The sequence below is a fragment of the Oncorhynchus nerka genome, linkage group LG15, assembly GCF_034236695.1.
Source record: "Oncorhynchus nerka isolate Pitt River linkage group LG15, Oner_Uvic_2.0, whole genome shotgun sequence".
NCBI classification, from domain to species: domain Eukaryota; kingdom Metazoa; phylum Chordata; class Actinopteri; order Salmoniformes; family Salmonidae; genus Oncorhynchus; species Oncorhynchus nerka.
The window spans coordinates 20329006-20356548 of NC_088410.1; the positions used below are offsets into that span (position 1 = coordinate 20329006).

Below are 27543 nucleotides of genomic sequence, written 5' to 3' on the forward strand. Positions count from 1 at the left end.
ACAGGGGACACGGCAGCCTGAATGTTTTATGTACTAACCGGTCCACAGGGGACACGGCTGCCTAAAAGTTTTATGTACTAACCGGTCCACAGGGGACACGGCAGCCTGAATGTTTTATGTACTAACCGGTCCACAGGGGACACGGCAGCCTGAATGTTTTATGTACTAACCGGTCCACAGGGGACACGGCAGCCTGAATGTTTTATGTACTAACCGGTCCACAGGGGACACGGCAGCCTGAATGTTTTATGTACTAACCGGTCCACAGGGGACACGGCAGCCTGAATGTTTTTTTAACTGGTCCACAGGGACACGGCTGCCTGAATGTTTTAACCGGTCCACAGGGACACGGCTGCCTGAATGTTTTATGTACTAACCGGTCCACAGGGACACGGCAGCCTGAATGTTTTATGTACTAACCGGTCCACAGGGACACAGCTGCCTGAATGTTTTATGTACTAACCGGTCCACAGGGGACACGGCAGCCTGAATGTTTTATGTACTAACCGGTCCACAGGGGACACGGCAGCCTGAATGTTTTATGTACTAACCGGTCCACAGGGGACACGGCAGCCTGAATGTTTTATGTACTAACCGGTCCACAGGGGACACGGCAGCCTGAATGTTTTATGTACTAACCGGTCCACAGGGACACGGCTGCCTGAATGTTTTATGTACTGGTCCACGGCAGCCTGAATGTTTTATGTACTAACCGGTCCACAGCTGCCTGAATGTTTTATGTACTAACCGGTCCACAGGGGACACGGCAGCCTGAATGTTTTATGTACTAACCGGTCCACAGGGGACACGGCTGCCTGAATGTTTTATGTACTAACCGGTCCACAGGGGACACGGCAGCCTGAATGTTTTATGTACTAACCGGTCCACAGGGGACACGGCAGCCTGAAAGTTTTATGTACTAACTGGTCCCGGCTGCCTGAATGTTTTTACTAACGGTCCACAGCTGCCTGAATGTTTTATGTACTAACCGGTCCACAGGGGACACGGCAGCCTGAATGTTTTATGTACTAACCGGTCCACAGGGGACACGGCAGCCTGAATGTTTTATGTACTAACCGGTCCACAGGGGACACGGCAGCCTGAATGTTTTATGTACTAACCGGTCCACAGGGGACACGGCAGCCTGAATGTTTTATGTACTAACCGGTCCACAGGGACACGGCTGCCTGAATGTTTTATGTACTAACCGGTCCACAGGGACACGGCAGCCTGAATGTTTTATGTACTAACCGGTCCACAGGGGACACGGCTGCCTGAATGTTTTATGTACTAACCGGTCAACAGGGGACACGGCAGCCTGAATGTTTTTTTACGGCTGCCTGAATGTTTTAACCGGTCCACAGGGGACACGGCAGCCTGAATGTTTTATGTACTAACCGGTCCACAGGGGACACGGCTGCCTGAATGTTTTATGTACTAACCGGTCCACAGGGGACACGGCAGCCTCAATGTTTTATGTACTAACCGGTCCACAGGGGACACGGCAGCCTGAATGTTTTATGTACTAACTGGTCCACGGCTGCCTGAATGTTTTATGTACTAACCGGTCCACAGCTGCCTGAATGTTTTATGTACTAACCGGTCCACAGGGGACACGGCAGCCTGAATGTTTTATGTACTAACCGGTCCACAGGGGACACGGCAGCCTGAATGTTTTATGTACTAACCGGTCCACAGGGGACACGGCAGCCTGAATGTTTTATGTACTAACCGGTCCACAGGGGACACGGCTGCCTGAAAGTTTTATGTACTAACCGGTCCACAGGGGACACGGCTGCCTGAATGTTTTATGTACTAACCGGTCCACAGGGGACACGGCAGCCTGAATGTTTTATGTACTAACCGGTCCACAGGGGACACGGCAGCCTGAATGTTTTATGTACTAACCGGTCCACAGGGGACACGGCTGCCTGAAAGTTTTATGTACTAACCGGTCCACAGGGGACACGGCAGCCTGAATTTTATGTACTAACCGGTCCACGGCTGCCTGAAAGATGAAACTAACGGTCCACAACACGGCAGCCTGAATGTTTTCTGCTGGTCCACAGGGGACACGGCTGCCTGAATGTTTTAACTCTCCACAGGGGAAACAAATGTTTTATAAATCCACAGGGGACAAAGCCTGAATGAGACTTACAGGCTGCCTCACATTGTAAAACTGCCAGCATTGGAATGCCTGAATGTTTTAATCATGATCACTCAGTGCTGAATGTTTTATTGCCTAACCGGTTCTAAAAGTTTATGTACTAACCGGTCCACAAACACGGCTGCCTGAATGTTTTATGTACTAACCGGTCCACAGGGGACATGCAGCCTGAATGTTTTATGTACTAACCGGTCCCACACGGCAGCCTGAATGTTTTATGCTCTAACCGGTCCACAGGGGACAGCTGCCTCAGGTCCACAGGGACACGGTTGCATACATTTCCTTTGCGGAAATTATGTCAAACGCCATCTGCTGGCCATCGAATGATCACGTAACTCTGAAACAAACGGGTTATAAATATAGCAAAGTAGAGACTTACAAGGCTTCACATTGTAAAACTGCAGCATTGTAATGCTGGTTGTAATCATGATCACTCAGTGCTCCATGCCCTAGGTGTAGCTCTAAAAATAACTTATTTCATCATGTACCAAATAAACATTCCATGCTGTCCTGAGCTCTCAGGTACAGTGCTGGTTTCGTCTACATGCCATTATGTCAAACGGCAGCCAAGCATCGAATATCACGTCAACAGAATCAAACCCTCGATATTTATTGAAAGGAGCATCAAGCTCATCACTGTGCACTTTCCCCATCCTGTGAAGTTCATTATAACTTATCTCATCTGTAGCCTAATAAACTGCATGCTGTCCTGAGTCGTAGTGGGAGGACCACACACACCATCTCATCACTGTGCACTTTCTCCATCCTGTGAAGTTCATTATAACTTATTTCATCTGTAGCCTAATAAACAGCATGATTTCCTAACGGGTCTTAGTCACGCGATTACAGAAGTGGTCTTCTCACTAACTTTAATATGACGGCTATTAAATCCATATTTGCTCATAAAAGCGTTTACAGCGACATTTCCTGCATGATACATTTCACAGACATAAAGATCCCACCTCGTCTTCCATATTTTGATATGTAATAACATATAAAACGGTTGAATGGAAACCTGGTTTATGCTTCAAAAAAAGAAATACAAGTCACATTATTTGTCAAGTGTTTACGTAGTGGCGTAACCAGTCCACAAGGAGGGCAGCGACTCTTCTATTAACACTGATGTGTAGCACCAAGAAAACACAACATTTAACACTGAGATTCCATCCCAAATGGTACCCTCTTCCCCATGTAGTGTTCTACTTTTGAACAGGACCCATAGAGAGCAGGTTGCCATTTGGGACAAACCCTAAATTCACACTTCCATTATTGTAAAACCAAATGCCTGACAATAACACCATCCAATGACAGATACTAATGCCATGAATGTGCACGGCAACCCTGAGGAAAGTTAGTAAGGTGCTGTGCATGTAACAAACACAAAATACCACTCCTATGAAATTACATAAAAGCACCATTCAATTGAAAAACCAAACTCTTAGGTTACAGCCCAATAATCTCTCCTCCTGAAGTGTTCACTACTCCCCACAAACTTAAAAGCATTGGATTATTGTAGGCATGGATCAGAGGGAATTTCCAAATACCGGTCATTTTCATTTAAACCCATGACGGGAAGTCAACAAGTGCACACTTCAAGAGAAAGTGTTTCCACTAGATAGCACAACCACAAAGTAAAAATTGGCTAGATCATATATATATTTATTTGTTTGGGGGGGGGTTTGGTCATAATTTAAGGTTAGGCATAAGGTTAGCAGTGTGGTTAGGGTTAAAATGACATTTTAAATTGTGGAAAGAGGCAGGGTTTGTGACTTTGTGGCTGTGGTAACTAGTGACGACCAGAAAGGAGAGATTATTAGGATGCTCCCTCAGGCTTAAAGAGGTAGTATCTGAAACCATAATAATACTTCATAATACTCTGCATCACAAACAGCTCCGTCTTAGTGAGGTTCTTCCCCCCCTCACTTCTTTCTGTTGGTACGTCTTCCTTACTTTCAAGGTCCATTTCAAAACAACCAATCAGAACAAAAAGGAGATGGAGAATCGTCAAATGTCAAATTTCTACTATGATTAACGTTCTGCTACACCACCTTCCTCCTCTTCCTCTTCCTCCCTTTGGAGTATCCTCGTCCGAACCAGCCTCCTTGTACTGCTGTTCCTCCAGCCTGTCCCAGGGAGTCTGGTGAGCAGTCCTTCCCTCCAGCCTGTCCCAGGGAGTCTGGTGAGCAGTCCTTCCCTCCAGCCTGTCCCAGGGAGTCTGGTGAGCAGTCCTCCCCGCCAGCGGGCGGAGCTATGAGTTTACGAGTGTAACTGTCCTTCTCTTCTGGTCTCAGCGGCGTGGCCAAGCTGAGTACAGGGTCCTCTGTCCTGAGGAAGGGCAGTTAGGAATGAGTCAGTCAGGGTGATCCAGGTGGGGTGTATTCATTAGTGCACACCATAGCATCACTAATAGCATTCAACTCTGTAACACAGGCTTTATTGGTTCAAGTCAGTGGTTCCCAATCTTGGTCCTGGTGACCCAAAGCGGTGCAATTTAAAAAATGATTGTCCTCGCACTAACGCACCCGATTCAACACCATAACATACAACTGATCGCGACTTGCCTAGTTAAATAAATGGTTACATTTTTTAAAAATAACTATTTGCAACGGAAAACTTTTAGCAACAACAAGTTGAGGTATGTCCCTCCCCGTTCCAACCAGTTTGCTTCCCAGTGAAGACAGCCGAGGTGTGTGTTTTGAGACAGGTCTTACTGGTTGTAGGCAGGGATCTGAATGTTCAGCTCCTCCATAAGGAGACGCATCACGTCGTCACATTTCCCATGGATCTTCAGCGTGGCCAGGTCATCTTTAGGTGTCCACTAAAACAAGACAGAGGTCATCATCAATCAGCCACCCCATTCCCTTTATAGGGCCAGGTCATCTTTAGGTGTCCACTAAAACAAGACAGAGGTCATCATCAATCAGGCCCCCCATTCCCTTTATAGGGCCAGGTCATCTTTAGGTGTCCACTAAAACAAGACAGAGGTCATCAATCAGGCCCCCCATTCCCTTTATAGGGCCAGGTCGTCTTTAGGTGTCCACTAAAACAAGACAGAGGTCATCATCAATCAGCCACCCCATTCCCTTTATAGGGCCAGGTCATCTTTAGGTGTCCACTAAAACAAGACAGAGGTCATCATCAATCAGGCCCCCTATTCCCTTTATAGGGCCAGGTCATCTTTAGGTGTCCACTAAAACAAGACAGAGGTCATCATCAATCAGGCCCCCATTCCCTTTATAGGGCCAGGTCATCTTTAGGTGTCCACTAAAACAAGACAGAGGTCATCATCAATCAGGCCCCCCATTCCCTTTATAGTGCACTACTTGTGACCAGGGCCCTTTATAGTGCACTACTTGTGACCAGGGCCCCATCTCTGTGGGAGAACTAAGTGAAACTACATTGAATGATCAAGATTCAACTCGAACACAAAGGCTTTATTGGTTCAAGTCAGTGTTTCCCAATCCTGGTCCTGGGGACCCAAAGTGGTGCAATTAAAACAGCATCGTCCAACACTAATCATGAATATGTTAATGCTGGGGCAATGCCAGGGACCAGGATTGGGAGACGCTGGATCATGGTAAGTAGTAGTAAGATGACCTGTAGATTGACGATATAGAGTTTGGGTCTCCTGATAGCAGGTCTATTCATGCTCCATAGACAGCCATACTTCTTCAGCACCTGGTAACGAGATGGAAAGATCAGTCTAACCACACTGATGACATACAAACGAAGTAGGAGGAGCCAGTCAAGGTTCTACAACTAAAAAAACACTAAATTCTATTCAATATTCACAGAAGTCCTATTTCATTTTGCATTCAATTTCATTGTCCTGTGAGGTGGCAGCACTCTGTTTTAGTCTATTCATCCTGACAGTCCTGCTGTGTGTTAGTACATGTGGTCCTTACCTTCAGGCTTTATTGATGCTGTGTGTTTGTACATGTGGTCCTTACCTTCAGGGTTTATTGATGCTGTGTGTTAGTACATGTGGTCCTTAACTTCAGGGTTTATTGAGGCTGTGTGTTAGTACATGTGGTCCTTACCTTCAGGCTTTATTGATGCTGTGTGTTAGTACATGTGGTCCTTACCTTCAGGCTTTATTGATGCTGTGTGTTAGTACATGTGGTCCTATCCTTCAGGCTTTATTGATGCTGTGTGTTTGTACATGTGGTCCTTACCTTCAGGCTTTATTGATGCTGTGTGTTAGTACATGTTGTCCTGTCCTTACCTTCAGGCTGGAGCCCAGACAGAGGATAACGTCAGCCCTCTCAGCAGCGTTCGTTGCCCCCCTCCAGTTGAGAGGCTGCTCCAGGGTGCCCCTCTCCCCGAAATGTACGATGGTGTCCCTGAGCTCGCCCCCGCAGTGGGCGCACCGCCGCCCCGTCCCGTGCCGGTGCCTCGCGGTGCGCTCCGTTCACGTCAAAGAGTCGCACAAACTCCCTCACCGGGGAACAGGAAGTACACACCTGTAAAACAGGAAATGTCAGAATAATACAGTGAGTTCTTTAGGTGGAACATACTGTATGTAGTATATAATGGAAGGAGTATATACACTATGTACTGTATGTAGTGTATACACTGTATGTAGTATATGTATGTAGTATACACTGTATACACTGTATGTACTGTATACACTGTATGTAGTATACACTATGTACTGTATGTAGTGGAGCCCATCACAGTTCTGAGACACTACGTGCTGCACCTGCACACACACACGGATGCCAAACACACGTTGGAAATCATCATACAGACACCTCAAAACCTTTCAATTATCGGACGACACACAACCAGCTCACTGACCATGTTCTCCTCATGCAGCATCCAATGAACATGTTGCTTCACTCAGCTCAGAGCTGTTGGTGTGTCATGACATGGAAGACGAAGATGCCCTCGACTTAATGGTGGAGCCCATCACAGTTCTAATGACATGCACGTGCGAAGATGCACCTGCACTTAATGACATGCAGTACGAAGACACTTAACATGGATGACTTAATGACACAGTATGGAAGATGCCCTCGACTTAATGACATGCAGTATCAAAGATGCCATCTTGTTGATAATGACATGCAGTATGATGAAAAGCACAAGGTTAATGACATGCAGTACACAACCATGCTCACTTAACCATGTTCTGCCCTCACTTAATGCATCCTGATACGAACATGTCTTGTTGACTTAATGACATGCAGTATGGTTCTGCCATCTTGTTGACTTAATGACTGTTGAGAAGATGCCATCTTGTTGACTTAATGACATGCAGTATGACGAAGATGCCCTCGACTTAATGACATGCAGTATGATGAAGATGCCATCTTGTTGACTTAATGACATGCAGTATGACGAAGATGCCCTCGACTTAATTACATGCAGTATGATGAAGATGCCATCTTGTTGACTTAATTACATGCAGTATGATGAAGATGCCATCTTGTTGACTTAATGACATGCAGTATGACGAAGATGCCCTCTTGTTGACTTAATGACATGCAGTATGATGAAGATGCCATCTTGTTGACTTAATGACATGCAGTATGATGAAGATGCCATCTTGTTGACTTAATGACATGCAGTATGATGAAGATGCCCTCGACTTAATGACATGCAGTATGATGAAGATGCCATCTTATTGACTTAATGACATGCAGTATGATGAAGATGCCATCTTGTTGACTTAATGACATGCAGTATGACAAAGATGCCCTCTTGTTGACTTAATGACATGCAGTATGACGAAGATGCCCTCTTGTTGACTTAATGACATGCAGTATGATGAAGATGCCATCTTGTTGACTTAATGACATGCAGTATGACGAAGATGCCCTCTTGTTGACTTAATGACATGCAGTATGACGAAGATGCCCTCTTGTTGACTTAATGACATGCAGTATGATGAAGATGCCATCTTGTTGACTTAATGACATGCAGTATGACGAAGATGCCATCTTGTTGACTTAATTACATGCAGTATGATGAAGATGCCATCTTGTTGACTTAATGACATGCAGTATGACGAAGATGCCATCTTGTTGACTTAATGACATGCAGTATGACGAAGTTGCCATCTTGTTGACTTAATTACATGCAGTATGACGAAGATGGCCTCTTGTTGACTTAATGACATGCAGTATGACGAAGTTGCCCTCGACTTAATGACATGCAGTATGATGAAGATGCCATCTTGTTGACTTAATGACATGCAGTATGACGAAGATGCCATCTTGTTGACTCCAGCCTGTCTCACCTGACAGCTCTGCCCTTCTGTAGCTGTGTCCAAACCCCATTTGGTCCCCTGTAGTCTGGGATGGACGCTGCCTGCAAAACATGACACAGAAACATGTCACTCTTGTCATGATGGGTGACAGGTAGCCTAGCCGATTGGGCCAGTAACCGGAAAGGTCGCTGGTTCAAAACTCCGAGCAGACTAGGTGAAAAATCTGCCAATGTGCCATTGAGCAAGGCCCTTAACCCTAATAACTCCTGTAAGTTGAATAAGGTGTGCTACCTCTGGAAAAGTTCAAGAACGGCCGGGGGTCCCCAAGGAGAGATTTGAAAAAGGCTATATGAGTGCACACCGTAGAAAACGTTTCGCAATGAAAACAAGAATTTCATTTTGGTTCAGGTTAGTCCCTCCCCTTTTGGCCATTCGGTTCCTGTGAACACCCCAGAACAAAGTTATACCCTGACCCCAGATCTGTTTGTGCTCTTGCCAACGCCACTGCTGCCAAATATTTGGTTGGCATGACAACGAGTTGACATGATAGCATAAATAAACTGGCCCTTAGACCAGTGGAACACAGCCAGTGTGTGAAATACAAAGCCCCAGTATTTACCGTACTGATCCCGGCTCCAGTGTAGATAACCAGGTGTTGAGCCTGTCTGACTGCCTCAGCCAACTGTCCCACTTTACACCTCAGGTCCTCTGTATCATCAAATACCTACAACAGCACAAAGACAGAGAGACATATCAAGCAAATGCCATGCTAATAGTCACCCCTCCTAGCCTGGCGTTTCAGGTCAGTAAAGACTAAAGACATGAGACAAGGAGAGAGCTCGGCACTTAGACCATGTTATTGGTAGCCTGGGTGCCAGTCTGTTTGTGCCAACTTCCAATGGAATTGCCATGTTTGAAGTGACAAGCAGTTGGGAAGATCGCCCAAACAGATCTGGAACCAGGCTGTTTTATTGGGCAGTTCTAAAGACGCGTCAACCAGACCTCTTCTTGCTTCCTCTTTAGAACGTTCCTGCGGACCTGCCGCGAACACAGCTCCTGTACGGTGTCCTGGTGCAGAAGTAGATCCGCAGACTCCTCCTGTGTCCGCTCACTCTCCTGCTTCTTCAGGATTTTAGCTACCTGGAAAGGAGGCGACGATAGATAATTACATGTACAAATTGTATAAACCGTAGGAGTGCTGATCTAGGATCAGGTACCCCCTGTCCATTTGATCTAATAGGGAAAACTGATCCTAAATCAGTACTCCTACTCGGAGAAGCTTTATATGAGTCCTGAACATTTCGGTCGTCATTGTCAGCTGCTTATTTTACATTGAGAATGACGCAAAGGAATGCAAGTTACTAACTTTGGAATACATGAATGGGCAATATCTACTCTTGACAATGTCACTCGGTACGAACAGTCAGAGTTTTATCCAAAGTTCAACATTGTTAAACGTTGCAATGCATTGCAATAAGTGTTATTTTGCAAGCCGCCGGTGTAGCTTACTAGCCGGCTAGCATAACATCTAGCTAGCTTGTAAACAGTGGACTACACAAATCTCCAGTCTCTCCTCTCTGACCAGTTTGAAACTCTTCCGCTGCATTTCCCTTTGCAGTATTTCAGCCTTCTCTTTAGCTTTTCTCTCATCCCGAGAAGACGCGACTGTGTCTGGTTTCTCTTCCATTCTCACAGACGTGGAATCACACTGACAGACAAACCAACGACAGCTATGGACGGATGTCGTTGAATAGGCCAAATGTAGCTTTCGGGAAAAAACTGCGCCCACTGGCGTTCTCACAATATTAACGTTTACTAGAACTCAGAAATTAATTTAAAAACTATACCGAACAAAAATATAAATGCAACATGTAAAGTGTTGGTCTCATGAGCTGAAATAAGAGCCAAGACATTTTACATACGCACAAAAAGCTTATTTCGCTCAAAATTTGTGCACAAATTTGTTTACATCCCTGTTAGTGAGCATTTCTCCTCTGCCAAGATAATACATCTACCTGTCAGGTGTGGCATATCAAGAAGCTGATTAAAGAGCATGATCGTTACACAGGTGCACCTTGTGCTGGGGACAATAGAAGGACACTAAAGTGTGCAGTTTTGTCACACAAGACCACAGATGTCTCAAGTTTCAAAGGAGCATGCAATTGGCATGTGACTGCAGGGATGTCCACCAGAGCTGTTGCCAGAAAATTGAATGTTCATTTCTCTACCATAAGCCACCTCACATCGTTTAAGAGAATTTGGCAGTACATCCAACTGGCCTCCCAACCGTAGAGCATGTGTAACCACACCAGCCCAGGTCCTCCACATCCGGCTTCTTCACCTGGGGGATTGTTTGAGATCAACCACCCGGACAGCTGATGAAACTGAGTATTTGTTTGTATTAAAGCCCTTTTGTGGGGAAAAAAACTCATTCTGATTGGCTCCCAATTGGGTGGGCCTATGCCCTCCAGGCCCACCCATGGCTGTGCCCCTGCCCAGTCATGTGAAATCCATAGATTAAGACCTCATGAATTCATTTCAATTGACTGATTTCCTTCTATGAACTCTTAACTCAGTAATATCGTTAATTGTTGAATGTTGTGTTTATATTTTTGTTCAGTTTACATTCAAACAACCTGACAAGTACATTTATTATAAAAAAACATTTATTAAAAAACACTTCTAAATAATTTAGAACAAAAACAGTAGGAAAGAAGAACACTCAGAACAGACCTTCAAAAATAGACTTGGGTTTTCTGGGCTTTGGTTGCATTGCCATCCCAATACCGTACCACAAATTAGTATAGGAAATATAAATAGTATAAAATGTGTAAAACTAACATATTACAAACAGTGTGTCCAAAAACAAGTCCTGAGGTCTTGTGGTAAGAATAGATTGTCACATACAGTATGTAGTAGTTAAGATGCATTTGAATGCAGTGAGTTGTGCCTTTGTAGAATATAATCAAGTTAAAATACAATACTTTCCAGATGTCCACTGGTTAGCAAGAAACACTATGGAAGCGTCCCAACTGGCAACCCTTTATAGTGCACTACTTTTGACCAGGGCCCATAGGGGCGTATTGTTTTAGGGTTAAGTGAGATGGATTGTGTGTGTATATCTTTTTAGGTATCAACAGTATTCATTACCTGGGTCAAGGGAGTGACTACCTGAACTTGTCCAATAAGAAACGCTTGTTTTCGTTTTCCATAAAATGTCTACTAATGAATATGACCCTGAACTTGTCCAATAAGAAACACTTGTTTTCGTTCTCCTGTGCAAAACGTTTTGCTACACTGTGCCAAAATGAACACGACCCAGTTCCGGTCCAGTCTAGCCTGATAAGTAGACCATCTTCACCGAGATCTGCGGGACTGGGTGGTCTTGGGGACCCTTTGAGGGTTGGGTCGAAAAGACCCACGTATCTGCTTCACGACGTTCCCCTCTGCCCCAGGGCCCTTCTGGCCAGCTACAACCCCAGCTCCAGTCCCCCTCTGCCCCTCTGCCCCAGCCAGAGGGCCCTTCTGGCCAGCTACAACCCCAGCTCCAGTCCCCCTCTGCCCCTCTGCCCCAGCCAGAGGGCCCTTCTGACCAGCTACAGCCCCAGCTCCAGTCCCCCTCTGCCCCTCTGCCCCAGCCAGAGGGCCCTTCTGACCAGCTACAGCCCCAGCTCCAGTCCCCCTCTGCCTCTCTGCCGTTTTCCTCCTGATGGGAGAAGAGAGGGGAACAATAGGTTGATTAATGAGACAGTTGGACTCTTTCACTAGTATCATAATATCACTATGGTGGGCAGTAGTCACTGCCTGGGCTGTACTAGCTTGGGTAGAAGTATGGCTCTTCTATAACCAAACCCTAACCTTGTGCTGATAACCCTGAACATACAAGTCATACACTTGCTGTTTTGCTCTGACAATGCCTGTTTTATATACAATAACTATCTAGTCTAGTGACACATTTTCTATTACAGGACTCACATCATGACTCCTCTCTTCCTCTCCAGGGCTTTCTGTGTAGCAGCTGACAGAGAACTCTTCCCCCTGGTCAACCCCGTTTCCCCAGTCTGTGGACCCAAACACACACACACACACGCACAGTTTGATACACAAACATTCCTTAAATTTGTGTATACTGATATATATTTGTTCTACATTCAATCCTAATCTTTCTATCCAGACCCCAATGCATCTCATGTTGGAGGCTTTATTGTGCACTAGGAAGTCACTAATTGTGTCCCAAAATATCTCAAATGTCATCATGATACCTAAATGCTATTTGTCGGGTTTAGAGGGTGATTGTAGTGTTAACGTAGAGATAGTTGGGGATTTGGCTGTGAGGCCCCCTGTCTACTTCCCCAGTCTGATGAGGTCATGTCTCTGTGTGCAGGTTGAAAGATGTTGCTCACTAATGCTAGAGCTATTTCTAACTAGCGTTAGCATAACGACTGGAGGTCTATGGTATCTGCTAGCAAAACCACCTCTAACTTCCTTCCTAATGGACAGAGACATAAAAATGGTATCCACAAGTTCACTTGCATAAAAAAACAGTGTATTTTGCACATTCATCTTCTGCACATCTACCGATCCAGTGTTTAATTGCTATATTGTAATTACTTCGCCACCATGGCCTATTTATTGCCTTACCTCCCTTATCTTACCTCATTTGCACACAATGTATATAGACATTTTCTACTGTATTATTGACTGTATGTTTCCATGTGTAACTCTGTGTTGTTGTTTGTGTCACACTGCTTTGCTTTATCTTGGCCAGATCGCAGTTGTAAATGAGAACTTGTTCTCAAATGGCCACCTGGTGAAATAAAGGCACATTTCTTTATTTTTAAATAAAAAACATCTTGATGTTCTGATGAAGGTTTAACTGCCAAAACACGTTAGCCTGATGGACAAAAATAAAGTAAAACTATTTTACATTTTGGAGTGTCGCCGTCTCCCAATGTTCTTGAAATGTTTGTCCCCCCGTGGTTACCTTGCGTTTCATCTCGCTGCCCCCCACCGTGGTTACCTTGCGTTTCATCTCCCCCGTGGTTACCTTGCGTTTCATCCTCCCCCCGTGGTTGCCTTGCGTTTCATCTCGTTTCATCTCCTGTCCCCCCCCACCGTGGTTACCTTGCGTTTCATCCCCCCTGTGGTTACCTTGCGTTTCATCTCCCTGCCCCCCACCGTGGTTACCTTGCGTTTCATCCCCCCGTGGTTACCTTGCGTTTCATCTCCCTGTCCCCCCGTGGTTACCTTGCGTTTCATCTCGATGCCACCCCCCACCGTGGTTACCTTGCGTTTCATCTCCCCCGTGGTCACCTTGCGTTTCATCCCCCCTGTGGTTACCTTGCGTTTCATCTCCCCCGTGGTTCTTGCGTTTCATCCCCCCCCGTGGTTACCTTGCGTTTCATCTCGCTGTCCCCCCCCACCGTGGTTACCTTGCGTTTCACCCCCCTGTGGTTACCTTGCGTTTCATCTCCCTGGCCCCCCGTGGTTACCTTGCGTTTCATCTCCCTGTCCCCCTGTGGTTACCTTGCGTTTCATCTCCCTGTCCCCCCTGTGGTTACCTTGCGTTTCATCTCCCTGTCCCCCCGTGGTTACCTTGCATTTCATCTCCCCCGTGGTTACCTTGCATTTCATCCCCCCGTGGTTACCCGTTTCATCCCCCCCTGGTTACCTCATCCCCCCCCTCCTGGTTACCTTGCGTTTCCTCTCTCTGTCCCCCCTGGTTACCTTGCGTTTCCTCTCCCTGTCCCCCCTGGTTACCTTGCGTTTCCTCTCTCTGTCCCCCCTGGTTACCTTGCGTTTCCTCTCCCTGTCCCCCCTGGTTACCTTGCGTTTCCTCTCCCTGTCCCCCCTGGTTACCTTGCGTTTCCTCTCCCCCGTGGTTACCTTGCGTTTCATTCCCCCGTGGTTACCTTGCGTTTCATCTCGCTGTCCCCCCACCGTGGTTACCTTGCGTTTCACCCCCCTGTGGTTACCTTGCGTTTCATCTCCTGGCCCCCCCGTGGTTACCTTGCGTTTCATCTCCCTGTCCCCCTGTGGTTACCTTGCGTTTCACCCCCCTGTGGTTACCTTGCGTTTCATCTCCCTGTCCCCCCGTGGTTACCTTGCGTTTCATCTCCCCCGTGGTTACCTTGCGTTTCATCTCCCCCCGTGGTTACCTCATCGTTTCCCCCCTGGTTACCCGTTTCCATCCTCTGTCCCCCCCTGGTTACCTTGCGTTTCCTCTCTCTGTCCCCCCTGGTTACCTTGCGTTTCCTCTCTCTGTCCCCCCTGGTTACCTTGCGTTTCCTCTCCCTGTCCCCCCTGGTTACCTTGCGTTTCCTCTCTCTGTCCCCCCCTGGTTACCTTGCGTTTCCTCTCCCTGTCCCGCCCCCTGGTTACCTTGCGTTTCCTCTCCCTGTCCCCCCCTGGTTACCTTGCGTTTCCTCTCCCTGCCCCCCCTGGTTACCTTGCGTTTCCTCTCTCTGTCCCTGGCCAGCTGTCTGTCCCAGCTGATGATCTGCATCCTGTCTCCTGCTGACAGGCAGAAGATGTCCTGGACCTCATAACGCGCCGAGCGGAGCTGGAACAAGACACCACTCCTGAGAATTAGTCTTCTGTGTGTGTAGAGACGGTGTTGTGCACGCCAGAGTGTGTGTGTGTGTGTGTAGTGACGGTGTTGTGCACGCCAGAGTGTGTGTGTGTTAGTTACCTGCAGTGTGACTCTCTCCTGCAGCACCAGGTCTTGCCTGCTGTCTCTCCCAGGGCTCTGGGGCTGGAAGGACTGTAGGAACTGCTGCGTGTCCTGAGGGAGGGACACACACACAGTCATACACAAAATAAATGATTAAACACACATCCGTAAATCACATCTTCGATAAATCCCATGATGGGCTGTGTGTTTCTGAGACTGTGTGTGTCACCTTGATGGTACATAGCAGCTGTCCCACTCGCTCTGTGTGTAGGAGCCTCCTGGTTAGGTATCCCTTCACTGCTGCTGCCACCAGGGGACCGTAACACACAGACAGACACCTGGGAGACTGAGAAGGGGAGAGAGGAGGGGAGGGGAGAGGAGGGGAGGGAGAGAGGGTGGGGAGAGATGAGGGGGTGGGGAGAGACGAGGGGGTGGGGAGAGACGAGAGGAGAAATACCAATTCTGTCAATGACAACCAATTAATTTCCCACACAGATTCTCAAGGTCCTTTCAACTGGTGGCCAACTGTAGCTGTAGACACACACACATACAAACGCACACACATACAAACGCACACACACACACACCCTGACTTGAATCATCCTACAACTAACTGTTGTGCTTCTCACTTGTTGATTATAAACTGAAGATCCAAATATACAAAGTCAGCCAGGTGTGAATTGAATTTACCCGTGAGGGGGAGTCTGGGTCTGAAAGGAGGTATCCTGCTGAGGGGGAGAATAGAGGGATGGAGAGGGGGAGGGGGAGGGGGAGTCTGGGTCTGAGGGGGAGAATAGAGGGATGGAGAGGGGGAGGAGGGAGGTTGTGTTGTCCCCTAGACATGTGCTGGATGTGGGGCAGGAGGACACAGGGAAGGACAAACTCTGGAGTAGCTGGTAACGTACGGCCAGCATCTAACAGACGGGAGAGAGGAATGAGAGAGAGAGGAATGAGAGAGAAAGAGAGAGGCAAGAGAGAGAGGAAAGAGAGGAAAGAGAGAGAGAGAGGAAAGAGAAAGAGAGAGAGGAAAGAGAGAGAAAGAGAGAGAGGACCATTAGCGCTCAGAGCGACTATCTGGCACTTAACCAGCATGAATTAAACTAACGATCATCTCCTTTTCGGTGTCATATCCCCCCTCTGCCTCCTTCCTTCCATCCCAACTACCCTACATCCCTGTCTCCCTCCATCTCTGGCCCAGCTACCCTACATCCCTGTCTCCCTCCATCTCTCTATCCACGGCCCAGCTACCCTACATCCCTGTCTCCCTCCATCTCTCTATCCACGGCCCAGCTACCCTACATCCCTGTCTCCCTCCATCTCTCTATCCATGGCCCAGCTACCCTACATCCCTGTCTCCCTCCATCCATTGGCCCAGCTACCCTACATCCCTGTCTCCCTCCATCCCTGTCTCCCTCCATCTCTCTATCCACGGCCCAGCTACCCTACATCCCCGTCTCCCTCCATCTCTCTATCCATGGCCCAGCTACCCTACATCCCCGTCTCCCTCCATCTCTCTATCCACGGCCCAGCTACCCTACATCCCTGTCTCCCTCCATCTCTCTATCCACGGCCCAGATACCCTACATCCCTGTCTCCCTCCATCTCTCTATCCACGGCCCAGCTACCCTACATCCCTGTCTCCCTCCATCTCTCTATCCACGGCCCAGCTACCCTACATCCCCTGTCTCCCTCCTCCATCTACCCTACATCCCTGTCTCCCTCCATCTCTATCCACGGCCCAGCTACCCTACATCCCTGTCTCCCTCCTCTCTATCCTTACCCTACATCCCTGTCTCCCTCCATCTCTCTATCCATGGCCCAGCTACCCTACATCCCTGTCTCCCTCCATCCTGTCTCCCTCCATCTCTCTATCCACGGCCCAGCTACCCTACATCCCTGTCTCCCTCCTCCATCCTCCATCTCTATCCACGGCCCAGCTACCCTCATCCCTGTCTCCCTCCATCTCTATCCACGGCCCAGCTACCCTACATCCCTGTCTCCCTCCATCTCTCTATCCACGGCCCAGCTACCCTACATCCCATCGTCTCCCTCCATCTCTCTATCCACGGCCCAGCTACCCTACATCCCTGTCTCCCTCCATCTCTCTATCCATGGCCCAGCTACATACATCCCTGTCTCCCTCCATCTCTCTATCCACGGCCCAGCTACCCTACATCCCTGTCTCCCTCCATCTCTCTATCCACGGCCCAGCTACCCTACATCCCTGTCTCCCTCCATCTCTCTATCCATGGCCCAGCTACCCTACATCCCCGTCTCCCTCCATCTCTCTATCCACAGCCCAGCTACCCTACATCCCCGTCTCCCTCCATCTCTCTATCCACGGCCCAGCTACCCTACATCCCCGTCTCCCTCCATCTCTCTATCCACGGCCCAGCTACCCACGGCCCAGCTACCCTACATCCCGTCTCCCTCCACATCCCCAGCTACCCTACATCCCGTCTCCCTCCATCTCTCTATCCACGGCCCGGTCTCCCTCCATCTCTCTATCCACGGCCCAGCTACCCTACATCCCTGTCTCCCTCCAGCTACCCTCTCCCCGTCTCCCTCCATCTCTCTATCCACGGCCCAGCTACCCTACATCCCCGTCTCCCTCCATCTCTCTATCCACGGCCCAGCTACCCTACATCCCCGTCTCCCTCCATCTCTCTATCCACGGCCCAGCTACCCTACATCCCTGTCTCCCTCCATCTCTCTATCCAGCTACCCCAGCTACCCCAGCATCCCTGTCTCCCTCCATCTGTCTATCCACGGCCCAGCTACCCTACATCCCGTCTCCCTCCATCTCTCTATCCACGGCCCAGCTACCCTACATCCCTGTCTCCCTCCATCTCTCTATCCATATCCATCCCTGTCTCCCTCCATCTCTCTATCCATGGCCCAGCTACATCCCCGTCTCCCTCCATCTCTCTATCCACAGCCCATACCCCATCCCCGTCTCCCTCCATCTCTCTATCCACAGCCCAGCTACCTCCATCCCCGTCTCCTCCTCTCTATCCACGCCCAGCTACCCTACATCCCTGTCTCCCTCCATCCCATGGCCCAGCTACCCTACATCCCCGTCTCCCTCCATCTCTCTATCCACGGCCCAGCTACCCTACATCCCCGTCTCCCTCCATCTCTCTATCCACGGCCCAGCTACCCTACATCCCCGTCTCCCTCCATCTCTCTATCCATGGCCCAGCTACCCTACATCCCGTCTCCCTCCATCTCTCTATCCACGGCCCAGCTACCCTACATCCCTGTCTCCCTCCATCTCTCTATCCACAGCCCAGCTACCCTACATCCCCGTCTCCCTCCATCTCTCTATCCACGGCCCAGCTACCCTACATCCCAGTCTCCCTCCATCTCTCTATCCACGGCCCAGCTACCCTACATCCCCGTCTCCCTCCATCTCTCTATCCACGGCCCAGCTACCCTCCATCCCTGTCTCCCTCCATCTCTCTATCCACGGCCCAGCTACCCCAGTCTCCCTCCATCTCTCTATCCACGACCCATCCCTGTCTCCCTCCATCTCTCTATCCACGGCCCAGCTACCCTACATCCCCTGTCTCCCTCCATCCCTGCTACCCTACATCTCTCCCTCCATCTCTCTATCCACGGCCCAGCTACCCTACATCCCTGTCTCCCTCCATCCCTGTCTCCCTCCATCTGTCTATCCACGGCCCAGCTACCCTACATCCCTGTCTCCCTCCATCTCTCTATCCACGGCCCAGCTACCCTACATCCCTGTCTCCCTCCATCTCTCTATCCATGGCCCCTACCCTACATCCCTGTCTCCCTCCATCTCTATCCATGGCCCAGCTACCCTACATCCCCGTCTCCCTCCATCTCTCTATCCACAGCCCAGCTATCCCCGTCTCCCTCCATCTCCTATCCACAGCCCATCCCTGTCTCCCTCCATCTCTCTATCCACGTCCCAGCTACCCTACATCCCTGTCTCCCTCCATCTCCTCCATGGCCCATCCCTGTCTCCCTCCATCTCTCTATCCACGGCCCAGCTACCCTACATCCCCGTCTCCCTCCATCTCTCTATCCACGGCCCATCCCTGTCTCCCTCCATCTCTCTATCCATGGCCCAGCTACCCTACATCCCGTCTCCCTCCATCTCTCTATCCACGGCCCAGCTACCCTACATCCCTGTCTCCCTCCATCTCTCTATCCACAGCCCAGCTACCCTACATCCCCGTCTCCCTCCATCTCTCTATCCACGGCCCAGCTACCCTACATCCCAGTCTCCCTCCATCTCTCTATCCACGGCCCAGCCCAGTCTCCCCCTCCATCTCTCTATCCACGGCCCAGCTACCCTCCATCCCTGTCTCCCTCCATCCACGGCCCATACCCCTGTCTCCCTCCATCTCTCTATCCACGCTACCCCAGCTATCTCCCACGGCCCAGCTACATCCCACGGCCCAGCTACCCTACATCCCCCTCCATCTCTCCACGGCCCTCCATCCCTGTCTCCCTCCATCTCTATCCACGCCCAGCTACCCCAGTCTCCCTCCATCTCTATCCACGGCCCAGCTACCCTACATCCCTGTCTCCCTCCATCTCTCTATCCACGGCCCAGCTACCCTACATCCCTGTCTCCCTCCATCTCTCTATCCACGGCCCAGCTACCCTACATCCCCGTCTCCCTCCATCTCTCTATCCACGGCCCAGCTACCCTACATCCCCGTCTCCCTCCATCTCTCTATCCACGGCCCAGCTACCCTACATCCCTGTCTCCCTCCATCTCTCTATCCACGGCCCAGCTACCCTACATCCCTGTCTCCCTCCATCCCTGTCTCCCTCCATCTCTCTATCCACGGCCCAGCTACCCTACATCCCTGTCTCCCTCCATCTCTCTATCCACGGCCCAGCTACCCTACATCCCTGTCTCCCTCCATCTCTCTATCCACGGCCCAGCTACCCTACATCCCTGTCTCCCTCCATCTCTCTATCCACGGCCCAGCTACATCCCTGTCTCCCTCCATCCCTGTCTCCCCTCCATCTGTCTATCCACGGCCCAGCTACCCTACATCCCTGTCTCCCTCCAGCCCAGCTACCCTACATCCCTGTCTCCCTCCATCTCTCTATCCACGGCCCAGCTACCCTACAGTCTACCCTCCATCTCTCTATCCACGGCCCAGCTACCCTACATCCCCGTCTCCCTCCATCTCTCTATCCACGGGTGTCTCCCTCCATCTCTCTATCCACGGCCCAGCTACCCTACATCCCTGTCTCCCTCCATCTCTCTATCCACGCCCAGCTACCCTACATCCCTGTCTCCCTCCATCTCTCATCCACGGCCCAGCTACCCTACATCCCTGTCTCCCTCCATCTCTCCTATCCACGGCCCAGCTACCCTACAGTCTCCCTCCATCTCTCTATCCACGGCCCAGCACCCTACATCCCTGTCTCCCTCCATCTCTCTATCCACGGCCCAGCTACCCTACATCCCCGTCTCCCTCCATCTCTCTATCCACGTCCCAGCTACCCTACATCCCTGTCTCCCTCCATCTCTCTATCCATGGCCCAGCTACCCTACATCCCCTACATCCTCGGCCTGATCACCGACAACGATGAGACAGCCTATAGGGAGGAGGCCAGAGACCTGGCAGTGTGGTGCCAGGACAACCACCTCTCCCTCAATGTGAGCAAGACAAAAAGGAGCTGATTGTGGACTACAGGAAAAGGAGGGCTGAACAGGCCCCCATTAACATCAATGGGGCTGTAGTGGAGCGGGTCGAGAGCTTCAAGTTCATTGGTGTCCACATCACCAACCACCATAGTCCAAACACACCAAGACAGTTGTGAAGAGGGCAGGACAACACCTTTTCCCCCTCCGGAGACTGAAAAGACTTGCCATGGGTCCCCAGATCCTCAAAACGTTCTACAGCTGCACCATCGAGAGCATCCTGACTGGTTGCATCACCGCCTGGTATGGCAACTGCTCGGCATCTGAACGTAAGGCATTACAGAAGGTAGTGTGTACGACCCAGTACATTTTTGGGGCCAAGCTTCCTGCCATCCAGGACCTATATAGTAGGCGGTGTCAGAGGAAAGCCCAAAAAATGGTCAAAGACTCCAGTCACCCAGGTCATAGACTGTTCTCTCTGCTACCTCACGACAAGCAGTACTGGAGAGCAAAGTCTCGATTCAAAAGGCTCCTTAACCGATTCTACCCCCAAGCCACCTGTTTTTACACTGCTGCTACTCGCTGCTCTTTATCCCACCTATATGTACAGATGACCTTGACTAACCTGCAGCCCCGGTACCATCTGTATATAGCCTCCTTATTGTTGTCATTTTCTTGTGTTACATTTTTTTTTTTTTGTTTAGTTTATTCAGTAAATATTTTCTTAACTCTATTTCTTGAACTGCATTGTTGGTTAAGGGCTTGTCAGTAAGCATTTCATGGTAAGGTCTACTACACCTGTTGTATTCGGGGCATAACATTTTATTTGAAATACAAGGAATGGATGCCAGCTAACGTGTTGGTTGTCCTTCAGTTTAACACACACACACACACTTCCTCTTAGGGCTCCAATGAAACATTTATAGTAGAATCTCTCCCTGGTCCTTAAAACTGGAGGAGAATTTCAAGGTCCCTTGTAATGGGCATATGTCTGCAGTCTGCACAAGCTGTGTGTGTGAGGATGTAATTAAGCCAAGGAGCCAGCTGAAATCCCTGTCTCTCTTTTGAGGAACATTAAGGTTGATGTAACAGTAAGAATCTGAGAGAGAAGGAGGGAGAGGGAGGAATTGAGAGAGGAGGGAGAGAGAGGAATTGATTGAGAGAAGCAGGCAGGGAGGGATAGCGGTGCCAGCTGGATGGGTTTATAGGTGACCTTGGTTAGACGTCACAGTTATTGGAGTTGCTAGTGTAGTGGTCATTTGTGGCCCAGCGGTCTCTCTCACCTGCAGTAGTTGCTGCTGCTTCATCAATGGTTTAGAGGTCAGGGTTGGGGTCAATTCCCTTTTAATTCTGGACAATTCAGGAAGTACACTGAAATTCCAATTACCAATTCTCTTCAAAGCCTTTCAATGAGGAGATGTGGAATTGGAATTTGGTTTACTTTCTGATTTGTCTGGAATTGAAATTGTATTGAGCCCAAACCTGTAAGAGGTTGTATTGTGGTTAGTATTGTAGCTATAGTAGTAATACTGTGGTCATATTGAGGTGGTGGTCAGCGGTCTCTCTCACCTGCAGTAGTTGTTGCTGCTGTCTCCTCTGCTCCTCCTTCAGGGCTCTGACCTGGCCTGCATGGGTCAGCTGGAGCTGCTTCAGCTGCTGGCTCTCCTGACTGTGTGACAGCACCGCAGCTAGGAGAGAGACAGGTAACAGTCAGACAGGAAGGGCTAGCTAGGAGTCTGATGTGCTTTCAAGACTCTTATTCAGGGATATTATGGATTGACAAACGTTTGTTCTGCACTTGTTACCTTTATAATGAATGAATAAACAGCATAAAACGCTTATTTGAGTTTGGAGCCACTGAATGTTTTATAATGGATTGAGAAAACATGGAATGAAGTTTGAGATGACCATCCATTACTATGTGAATGTTTGTCTCTCTACCTCCATACCTCAGACAGGAAGACGTCCTAATCTAAACCCAGTGGTCCTTGGCTGGCCTTACCTTCAGGAGTACTGGAGTGAGGCCTGTCCATCACCTCTCTTCGTCCTCCTCCCCTGTTCCCCTCTGTCGTGTGCATGACCAGTCTACGTTTGGCCCTTGACGCCCCTCCCTGACCACCACCTCCGTTCTCAGGGGTCAGCTGCTTCCCCGCAGGGTCATGACCTTTCAACGACCCCTCTGACCCTGACCCTCCCTGGAGCCAGAGCCCTGAGGGCGTGTCCACGTCATACGATTGGTTGATGGATTGGAAGTGGGCGGGGTCCTCCGGATAACTCTTCCACTCCATTGGCTGGTGCTGGTTGTTACTGGCGTCTGAGAGGACGGAGAAAGGTGTTTTGTGTGATGCTGGAATCTTGACGACGTCATTCCGAACCTTGATGACTTCCGACGGAACCTTGATGACTTCCGACTGAACCTTGATGACTTCCGACTGAACCTTGATGACATCATATGGAACCTTCCGGAACACGTCAGAAACTCTCCTCTTCTGAGTGAGGGAGGTGATGAGGCGCGCTGCAAGAGGCTGCTGCTGGCGACCATCTTGTTTTTTGTAACCTGTTGTAACAGTGATCTCCACCTCCTTGACCAATGGAGGTACGCTGTCATACCCCTGGACTCTACAGGGGACCACCGTCATCTTATCAGCTGACCTCTGACCTCCATCCCCTCTTCCTTTCTCACTGTCAGTAAGGTTACTCTCTGCCTGACTCTCAGGTGTATGGTAGTCCATGTATTTATGTGGCGGCTCCATGGTAAGGTTACTACTATTATCAGTGTGGCTGTTGCTGTGTGTCTGGTGGCTCTCTGGTGTCTCTGTTAGTGTGGACTCCAGGTCTGAGATCAGTATTTTGAGGCTGGACAGGTTGAGCTCCAGCTGAGCTATCTGTTCCGCCTGGTCTGAGCTCCTACGCATACGTGTTGTACCACCCCCAGCCACTGGGGGAGTTGTAGGAACAGTAAAGCCTTGTGATATACCACCCTCAGCCACTAGGGGCGCTCTATGCAGATGCCTTTGGTCCCAAGCATTATTTTCCTGCCCAGTCACCGACCCCACCTCGTTGTCTACATTCAAAGGTGTGTTTACCAGGATCTGCCTCTTGGGGGTGCCACGCCCTCCTCCCCCACTGTCTCCTTTACTCTTACAGCGGATAGGGCTCATACTAAACTGGGGGGTAGGGACGGTCTGGAACCTACTACCCCCCAGAGAGGAAGGCCTCGGCAGGGTAGAGCTCTTCTCCCTGACTAGGTAGAATGATTTCTGGGTTATGGAGGCATCGGCTGAGATAGGATGTGGAAGGTTCTCCATTAGCATTGACGGTGCTGCTGTGACGTCTGGTGAGAGGTGTAGCTGGATGTCTTCGACTGCCGCGCCAGCATCAATGTCCACTCCTGGAGGAGATTGGGTGTCTCCTTCTAGAACAACCAAATGTGAAGGGCCATTTCCAGCCTCCAATTCCTTCAATATTCCTTCACGACATCCTTTTTCGAGTCCCATTCTTTCCACAATGCTAGACCTCGCCTTCTCCTCCTCACGTTGAACCCACGCTTCCTTAGGGAATATCTCTAGTGGTGGCGGTCCGGAGAACTGGACTCCCATTCCCAGATGATCCTTTCTCCAATCCCTGTCCCGGGTTTTCCTTCCCTCCGCCACCATTCTCCCTGACTGGAGGAACTCCTCATTCTCCTTGTCTGAGAAACTCATCTCCTCCTCCATCTTCTGGTGTGTCGAGGCCTCCTGGGTCCTAAAATAAAATAACATTTACAATCACAACAAACTTAACAGTAAAAACATTCAAATTAAGGAGATAAAAAAACAAAGAGACCACAAAAAATGAGATGAAAACAAAAAAAATATGTCTAAAATAACAGTAAAACCACTGACTAAAAGCCAAGCTAAAAGATGGGTTTTCAAACCTCTAATATGTCTGCCCCTCTTGCCTGAACACAACAAACAGAAGTCAATAAAACAGATGAATAAAACAACATCCAACTCTCACCTGGTAGGACAAGTAGAGGCCTTGGCCAGGTTCTTCAGCTGACGCTGGCGTCTCCGGTGCTCCTGGGACTTCTTCAGCAGGGTCTGGAGGCTGAGGCGGTACGGCCCTGCCTCTGGTTCCGGGTCCAAGTCTACATCTCCAGCCTGGCTCTTTGGTTCTGATCCTGGCTGGTTCCTGCCTGGTTTGGGGCGTTCCAAAACGGCCTGGGATTTCTTTAGAAGAGTCTGGAGGCTGAGCCGGTATGGTCCCTCCGGTCGGTCCAGGTCTAAGTCTGACTCCTGGTTCTGGTCTGGTTTGCAGAGGTCCGGTGTCGAGGCCTCAGCCTGAGGACATGTCACTACAATCTTGGGTTCAGGACGGTCTGATAGTGATGATGAGGCTTGATGCTGAGGGAAAGTCACAATATTAGCAGTGCTACACTTCTTTCCTGGGTGACTTGCTCTGCTCTCTTCTACAGGAGGTGTGATATCGCTGCTCTGTAGAGGCCACGTCACCAACGCTTCCTCTAAATAGTCTGGTATGACGTCATTACACCAGGACGACGTCACGCTCGCCTCATCTGCGGGGCGACCGGTTATGAGGTCATCGTCACACGGGGACGACCCCTCCTCCAGATCTTCAGCATCAACGGGAGGATGGCTGATGATATTACATGCCTTGGTTGTGTTTGTATCGGAGGTGCTGTGTAGGAGAAACCCCCCCGTTCCAACTGGTGTCCCCTCCTCAGGCCCTGACAAAATGCTCTCCCCAGCCTCAGTCCGACTCAGGACCCAGGTGGCCTCCGCATTTTCATACGTCACGTACCCAGAAGACTGATGGCTTATGTCAGCTAGAGGATCCACCGTTGCTCCTCCTGAACCCAGGTCCTCCTCCAGAACACACTCAGCATTGGTGGTCTTATCCTGGTCATACAAGCGTCTCTCCCTGGTCCGGGTCTCTGTTTGTGGAGCAACCTGGTTGGTGTGTGTGGTTGTCTCTCTAGCTAGAGAAGGTGTCATTGGGTCACAGACCAGCTTATCTAGGAAGGTCTCCCTCACAGTGGTGGTGTTATGGAGAGTTGTAAGGTGATTTGTTGTGAAGGCGCCGTAGGCTGTCGACGTCATGGGAGGACCTCGGACGAGGATGCCTGCTTTCCCATCATGCATGACGGTTAAGGTTGGTGGGGAGGACGACCCCGGCAAGCTGTCCTCGGTCTCGGTGACATCATCATTCTGCGACGCTAGAACCTGGTGGACATTGCTGTGGTGTAGGTTGGTGGTGTTGGCTGCCGTTAGTCCTGGTTCACCCTGAAAGAACTCCTCCAGTGTTGGTGCTTGCCTCAGCTAGAATACCAGACAGAAAACACGTTTAAAAAACATGACCATAACAACAGGAAAGGTGAAAAATGAAAACAATCATAACTTATATGGGACCGTTTCCCAAAAATATTTCATTAGAGATTCTCCAATAATGTTAATCAATGTCTGGGAAACCAGCCTTATTTGACTTAAAAATTCATGTGGATTTACCTGAACACTGTGTAGAATGTTCTGAACGTAGGACATCCTCGTCTCAGAGGGCTGAGTCTTCCTCCTATCCATGGTCCTCTTGGCTGCCTCTCTGTGTCTCTGCATCTCTTCTCTTTGCACTCCTGTGAGCTGGGAGTGGCAACACAGTCAGACTTTGTCTATGTGTCCCTATTCCCTTTACAGTAGACCAGTTTTGACCAGGGCTTATATAGGGAATAGGGTGCCATTTGGGCCTCAAATATTTGTATTGCCATGAGAGGCAGGTCTTAATAATGATAGATATCATAATAATGATAGATATCATTAGTAAGGCCCGAAAAAGAAAGGTCATATGCATTTCCCATATAGTCACAGAAAAGCCCTTGCTAACAACGACTTCAACAGTAGGTTAAAATATAAAGACTATAAATACCTAGCTAGCCTGGGTGCCAGTCGTCTGCTCTTTCCAACTCTGTATGGAATTGTCATTCAAAAAGACTGGTTCCCTGGCTAGCATATAACTAGCTCCATCATTCCTCACAGGCAACATACCATGGAACATGTAAGTGGTGATATCCATAGAGTTATACAGCAACACGAAGCCTTACCAATGGAGGAAGGATGGGTGAGCCATGGAAACGGATAGCTGATGATCCGTGGCGAGTACATGGTGATTCCAGTGTCCGGCGTTGGTTCTTGTTGTTGTCGTTGCTATCCTTCCTTTTCAGTTCGTAAAGTCGGCGTTGTATGAACTTTTCATAGTCTTCCATTCTGTAACAAAACGAAATGTTTCGTTAATTCGTTTTTATAGCAATGCATTATTTGATGATCACGAAATAACTATCGTTTTTTTTTAAACTTGTTGTTAGCTAATCTAGCTAGCTAGCGGCTAACGTTATCTAGAAAGTTAGCTAACGGTCAACTAATCATTCAATAAAATAGCGCCAACTTTATCAAACAACCCAACGTTAAATTAATAGAATGCAAAGTTTACAAACACTCGCCAAAAATATTGCTTAGCGAATGGCTTTAAAACTATTACATTAAACGAATTTCCAAGAGAGATCATTTGTATGTTTACATTTCACCCGCCTCGTCGAGACAACAAACTGACAGTTTGGAGGAAAGTGTCATGGCGTCTACAAATCACGTCATGGATCAACACACCAGGTGGATTTGGATTCAAGATTGAACACATTAATAACTCCAAGTCCGACTTTAAGAACGTCTATAATGTCATGAGTTAACCTATATATTGTGTATATTAGCGATAATTAGTTGTATTATCTTGATATTGCTGTTTTTGAAAGTGCTAGTTGGCAAACATGCGAAATAGCTGAAACCATACTCCGTTTCGTATTTTAC

The 27543-nt window shown here is 49.1% G+C and overlaps 2 protein-coding genes across 2 annotated transcripts; both read right to left on the reverse strand.

Annotated features, from left to right (window-relative positions):
- Positions 1–3019: 3019 nt before the first annotated feature.
- sirt7 (sirtuin 7) lies at positions 3020–10950 on the reverse strand. The gene is given in 11 exon segments (XM_065001233.1): positions 3020–4492; positions 4879–4985; positions 5765–5845; positions 6393–6578; positions 6580–6667; positions 6814–6869; positions 6968–7008; positions 8365–8482; positions 9001–9105; positions 9384–9521; positions 9964–10950. Coding segments are annotated over 11 exon segments (1311 nt in total). The 5' UTR covers positions 10069–10950; the 3' UTR covers positions 3020–4206.
- A 15-nt stretch (positions 10951–10965) lies between these two features.
- cp110 (centriolar coiled-coil protein 110) lies at positions 10966–27305 on the reverse strand. Its single transcript, XM_065001232.1, has 11 exons — positions 27260–27305; positions 26787–26949; positions 26200–26328; positions 24692–26013; positions 22695–24436; positions 22262–22380; positions 15284–15400; positions 15073–15165; positions 14830–14943; positions 12357–12442; positions 10966–12087 (listed from the first exon to the last, which is right to left on the reverse strand). The coding sequence occupies exons 2-11, from the start codon at positions 26946–26948 to the stop codon at positions 11739–11741; spliced, it is 4233 nt and encodes a 1410-aa protein (XP_064857304.1). The 5' UTR covers position 26949; positions 27260–27305; the 3' UTR covers positions 10966–11738.
- Between the last annotated feature and the right edge of the window lie 238 nt (positions 27306–27543).

Bases quoted from the DNA above. Each gene is read 5' to 3' on its own strand.
- cp110 (XM_065001232.1), bottom strand. From the start codon at position 26,948: ATGGAAGACTATGAAAAGTTCATACAACGCCGACTTTACGAACTGAAA. The intron at 26,014-26,199 runs GTAAATCCACAT...CTGGTATTCTAG, and splicing joins ACATTCTACACAGTGTTCAG to CTGAGGCAAGCACCAACACT. The intron at 15,401-22,261 runs GTGAGAGAGACC...TCCCCTTCTCAG, and splicing joins AGCAGCAACAACTACTGCAG to TCTCCCAGGTGTCTGTCTGT.